The 6,368-nt window shown below is 39.6% G+C and overlaps 1 protein-coding gene across 4 annotated transcripts in view; it reads right to left on the reverse strand.

The window, feature by feature from the left end:
* Positions 1-255: 255 nt before the first annotated feature.
* The window catches only part of lrriq3 (leucine rich repeats and IQ motif containing 3), an 8,369-nt gene continuing 2,256 nt past the window's right edge, over positions 256-6,368 (reverse strand). Inside the window, exons 4-9 of one of the 4 annotated variants that reach the window (XM_027171301.2) lie at positions 4,567-4,691; positions 4,241-4,355; positions 3,961-4,066; positions 2,706-3,423; positions 2,353-2,468; positions 256-1,673 (exon numbers count right to left, since the gene is read on the reverse strand). In XM_027171301.2, coding sequence (XP_027027102.1) covers positions 1,648-1,673; positions 2,353-2,468; positions 2,706-3,423; positions 3,961-4,066; positions 4,241-4,355; positions 4,567-4,691 — 1,206 coding nt within the window. In that variant the 3' untranslated portion in view covers positions 256-1,647. Of the gene's footprint in view, positions 1,674-1,841; positions 2,469-2,705; positions 3,424-3,960; positions 4,067-4,240; positions 4,356-4,566; positions 4,692-6,368 lie in introns of those variants that run through there. The other 3 variants (XM_047799756.1, XM_027171302.2, XM_027171300.2) reach the window with 3 other exon arrangements.

The following is a 6,368-nucleotide window of genomic DNA, read 5'->3' on the forward strand; positions in this document are numbered from 1 at the left end:
ATTGTTGTGTATGGTCTCACTTGGACAGCCCAAACTTACTGAAGGCAGATTATTCATTATTTAATATTCTCATTCATTATTAAGTGAAAACATCACCTGGACATCTAATGAAAACTAAACCATCATGAAGAAGATGGTGGCAAGGATTTAGAATTCTGATTGGTTTGATGTATTTGAAATACTTTATTAACTTTAACAATGAATCTTAAATCATCGTCCTTTTTATTTTACACTTTGAAGTGTCCCCGATGATTAGCTATATACAACATGCAGCTGCTTTAAATAACGGTTTGACACATGATTTCACATCAGTGAGGAAAAAGGACAGATCTGCCCTTCTACACTCGAGCAGGTACTGTTATCTGTAACGAAGAGTCGTAAGGCGGATGATCCATGTGCAGCTTTTAATAAAGACAAACCCGTAGTCATACAGGCAAGGTCAGGGCAGGTAAACACAATGTCAGAGAACAGGCAGAAATCGGAAACAGTAAGACAGGCAGAAGGTCGGGGCAGGCAGCAAACAATCACAAAACGAAAACACAGAAGCAGAAACCAGAACAGAGAAAACACGGGAATTGCTCAGAATGATTGCCGGAACAAATCAAGACTTCACACTGGTGTCAAGTTCACGTTCAGTCTTTATAGGAAGCGGTTGATGAGGAACAGGTGGTGGAGTAATCAAAGTCAGTGGTGGATTCTGGGAGGTGTAGTCTGGGAGAGCTAGTATTCTGGAGAGGCTTGTAGGTGTTGGTGTTCGGTGGCGTGGGCGGTGCGCTGACCGTGACAGTTGTCTTTCACAGCTTTTTTAGCTTTTTTAAATTTGCTGATCCCAAAGTCTTCTAATTTGTCAGTGTGATATATTTCCCCATATATCTCCCCATGCTGTGATATATTTCCCCATATATTTCCCCATGCTGTGATATATTTCCCCATGCTGTGATATATTTCCCCATGCTGTGATATATTTCCTCATATATTTCCACATGCTACAGCCAGCATTTCCATGATGTTCCGTGTTCTGCTGTGTGATTCTGCTGAACTGTTTTTAGTCGCTGTTGCTGTTTAGTTTTCACCTGAGGATTTCATGCGCTGTTCACTTTATGAACTGGCTGTTGCTAAGAAACTAGCTATAAGATTCTATTCTTCTTCATATATCTCAGCTTGCTAAATGGTTGGGGTCAGAGCAAAGGGTCAACTGTGTACAGTCACCTGGAGCAGAGAGGTTTAAGGGCCGTGTATAGGGCCGTAAGTACTGTTGCTTGAACACTAAGCTTGTGATCAGTAACTCAGGGCTTTAACCACTGAGCCATTACCGTGTTGTGATTATAAGGAATGATCAGTGATCAGCTTCTAGCATGAAGTAGAGAATATCAAGATGTTTCAGTTTCTGGGACGGGACTTCTGTCCGATCAACACTTCTGTCCGATCAACACTTCTGTCCGATCAACACTTCTGTCTGATCAACACTTCTGTCCGATCAACACTTCTGTCTGATCAACACTTCTGTCCGATCAACACTTCTGTCCGATCAACACTTCTGTCTGATCAACACTTCTGTCCGATCAACACTTCTGTCTGATCAACACTTCTGTCCGATCAACACTTCTGTCTGATCAACACTTCTGTCCGATCAACACTTCTGTCCGATCAACACTTCTGTCCGATCAACACTTCTGAAAAATCCGATTGGAGAATTCAACATGATAAATCATGTGGTATAAATTCAAAATTGCTGATGTGTAATAAATAATATGGAAATTTCTTCTATATTTTTTCCCCACAATATTTCAGATTTGATGAGATATACACCTATGAATCAATGAAGGAGCATTTTTACATGATTAGATTATTTAAATGATTTATTAAAAATGAATGATCAGTGTATATTGTACTTTATTTAAACAAACATGTTGTGAAGTCACGTATCTTAAAGCTAGCTTTAGGAAATAATCGTTTTCCTGAACTCTCATTCACTTCAGAATTTAAACAATTAAACAGTTTTTTTACAAGCTTTCACGCTACTTCAGCCACCTCATTTAGGCCATTGGTTCTGATGAAAGTATAAATTTTTATCAAGCTATTCATTCAATAATAAGTGGAATCACAATATTACTGCAGTAAAAATATGACATATCCGAATGCTCATCTCAGTGAGGAGAACTGGGTTATGTGTATTTTGGTGACATCACACACAGGTATCCATTTGCCTCCAAAAGTAATGGCATCCTATTCTAGCATAAGACGTTTCTTACACTTGCTTTGTCATCCCAAGGTCAACTTTTGTCTCAACAAGCTTTAAAAATCTGGTTTTATGACCATTGTGTTTAGCACTTCTGTCTCCTGTAAGTCTACCTCGTATCGGCTGGATTTCAGCCGGTTTGTAATGTGAGGTTTGATTGATGTCTGTGAGCTGCTGAAATGGGAGAGAGTTTATGGATGTCCAGGACATCATTGGTTTACTCTGCTGCCTGTAAGGAAGAAAAGAGAAACAATAATACTGGAATAACTAAAATAAATGAATTACAGCCATTATATATATATATACTGTATATAATAACTGTGTGTTTACAGAATTGTAAACATCATACTGTGTGTTGCATACAGTGTTAAATAGCATCAGTGCCTGAAACTCTGGCCGTACATTTCAGTGCTCTCCAGGAATATAAGACACCTTAATTGTTCTGCAGGTGTGTAAGTTACTGTACCTGTTCTCCAGGTGTCTCTGCACAGCCTGCAAGCCAGCGTTCTGTGTAGCGATTCGCCGTCTCCTCTCATGCAGAGTCTTATCGAGTTTGTGCTCTGTGTAGTGTTTACTAAAGGCTTTAGACAAAGCACCATGCTGTCGGCTGAAGCGCTTCACTGCCTCCTGCTCCATCATGTTCATCTGCTTCTCCACCAAAAACCTGCGGTACTTCTGATGAACTAGCTGCACCTCCTGCTCCTGTTTGGCTGTCTGCAGTTTGAGTGTTGTCTCCAGTTTGTCTTGCTCCCACTTCTGTCTCTGTAGCGCCTCTCTCCTTTGAGCAGCCATGAATCCTTCACGACGACCTCGTGCTTCATCACGTTGATCCTGTACCTTCATCACTCGCTGGGCTCGCTCCCTCAGACTCTCTTCCTTCTCTCTCTCCTTATATGCCCTGTCTGTGGGTTGGATTGTGGTAGGCTTTAGGTACTTATGGAATCGGCGATTGAGGTGTTTCTCTGCAGTGATGTTAGGTGGGCGTGGCCATGGGGCAGTGGGACGGTCGGATTTCTGTTTGTGGAAATGAATGATACCATCCCGGATGTCCTGCCCGTCCCTTTTTCTAGATATCAGCATGTCTTCAAAAGGCTTGGACAAATACGTCATGGCCTTACAGCCAAACAGACAATAAGTTTTCAACCCCATCATCTCACCAGGATGTTCATCCAGAAAGCTTATATCTGGATTTTGACAACACAATGTCTAAATTAATTAACTTTTTTGATATCATGATAAATGCTAGAGATGTATGTATGTACTGCAATGTTATATTTTTATTAGAATTCTTTTTTCTGTTTTTTTTTTCTATCTCTGTGTCTTGTTAAGTTTCTTCCTTTCATACAACACCTACAAACTGAGAGGACAAAAGCCAACAGGTCCTTTCTCTGGAACACTTTTTTACATACAGCATAACACACTTGTAAGTTAAGTCTGTGACTCCACAATCTCCACACTATCGCGCTGATGCTTTTTTGCTGCACCAGTTAGAAAACCCAAAAATGTGTTTAGAATTTTAATTTAAATTAAAATCTAAATCTCCATCTGTATTTACTTTTATTAAACATCATCAGTATCACTTCACTGATTATTATTACAGCTGAACAGGAACAAGATGTGGACAGAACAGTCAAAGATAGAAAAGTACATTTACAGACAGGGTTTATTGTGCCATTAAATATAAAAATATAGTGTTTGTTTTGGTATATAATGGTACTCACTGAGATTGTTTCCATGGTTATGTGGCTGAGGAGTGTTACAAGGTGGTTTGATGTCCGTCAGGTTCTTGCTGTGGAAAGATCTAATGCTCAACATGTCCTTCTGTAGCTGTAGATGGAATGTAGGAGAAGGACAGGATCTCTGACTTAGAGCTACTGAAATGAAAGCAATATCATGAAGACACCCACACACATACTCTCTCTCTCTCTCTCTCTCTCTCTCTCTCTCTCTCTCTCTCTTTCCTCTCTCTCACACACACACTCTTCCCTCTCTCTCACACACTTCCAAAATGTGAGGATCACTCCTAATCCAAGATCTTCTGCTGATGTCCCATACTGAACTCACTGAAGTCACATTCCTCACTAGCGTTTTTAGAGGAACAGGTGCTCCACACAATCTGCCACACAATCACAATTGGATTAAATATACAACAGCTGTGTTTACTTGTATAGCACTTTTTACAATTGACATTGTCTCAAAGCAGCTTTACAGAACATAAACTGTGTGTGTGTATATGTGTGTGTGTGTGTGTGTGTGTGTGTGTGTGTGTGTGTGTGTGTGTGTGTGTGTGTGTGTGTGTGTGTGTGTACATAATTTTGTGTACTTACCCCAGATGTTTCCTGGTCAAATGGCCTCTAATCCACTTCTGTATGATGAGTGTTGGAGAAAATGAGGCTTGGACTCTATTTATTTCTGAAATTATTCGATGCAGTGCTTTAATTTCATCTGACTGCTGAAATAAAAAGACTCCTGTTAGTCTCAGTGATGGAGGCATGGATGTTCTTTCCTAATGCCTGAAATGTTTTGTACAGAATTTCAACAACCAGATAACAGACAGTCATATAACAAACATATAACAGACACAAAGATAACAGACACACAAGTAAATATATAACAGACACATAACAGACAGTCATATAACAAACATATAAAAGACACACAGATAACAGACACACAGATCACAGACACACAGATAACAGACACACACACAGATAACAGACACACACAGGTCACAGACACACAGATAACAGACACATAACAGACACACAGATAACAGACACACAGATAACAAACACACAGATAACATACACACAGATAACATACACACACAGATAACAGACACACACAGATAACAGACACACACAGATAACAGACACAGATAACAGACACACAGATAACAGACACACAGATAACATACACACACAGATAACAGACACACAGATAACAGACACACAGATAACATACACACACAGATAACAAACACACAGATAACAGACACACACAGATAACATACACACACAGATAACAGACACACAGATCACAGACACACAGATAACAGACACACAGATAACAGACACACAGATAACAGACACACAGATAACAGACACACAGATCACAGACACACAGATAACAGACACACAGATAACAGACACACACATATAACAGACACACAGATAACAGACACACACATATAACAGACACACAGATAACAGACACACACACACATATAACAGACACACACAGATAACAAACACACAGATAACAAACATATAACAGACACATAACAGACACTCAGATAACAAACATATAACAGACACACAGATAACAGACACACAGATAACATACACATAACAGACACACAGATAACATACACACACAGATAACAGACACACAGATCACAGACACACAGATAACAGACACACAGATAACAGACACACAGATAACAGACACACAGATCACAGACACACAGATAACAGACACACAGATAACAGACACACAGATCACAGACACACAGATAACAGACACACAGATAACAGACACACACAGATAACAGACACACAGATCACAGACACACAGATAACAGACACACAGATAACAGACACACAGATAACAGACACACACATATAACAGACACACAGATAACAGACACACACATATAACAGACACACAGATCACAGACACACAGATAACAGACACACAGATAACAGACACACACATATAACAGACACACAGATAACAGACACACAGATAACAGACACACACATATAACAGACACACAGATAACAGACACACACACACATATAACAGACACACACAGATAACAAACACACAGATAACAAACATATAACAGACACATAACAGACACTCAGATAACAAACATATAACAGACACACAGATAACAGACACACAGATAACATACACATAACAGACACACAGATAACAGACACACAGATAACAGACACACAGATAACATACACATAACAGACACACAGATAACAGACACACAGATAACAGACACACAGATAACAGACACACACAGATAACAGACACACAGATAACAGACACACAGATGACATACACATAACAGACACACAGATCACAGACACACAGATAACAGACACACACAGAT

This window comes from Tachysurus fulvidraco, chromosome 14, assembly GCF_022655615.1.
Source record: "Tachysurus fulvidraco isolate hzauxx_2018 chromosome 14, HZAU_PFXX_2.0, whole genome shotgun sequence".
Classification (NCBI taxonomy): Eukaryota; Metazoa; Chordata; class Actinopteri; order Siluriformes; family Bagridae; genus Tachysurus; species Tachysurus fulvidraco.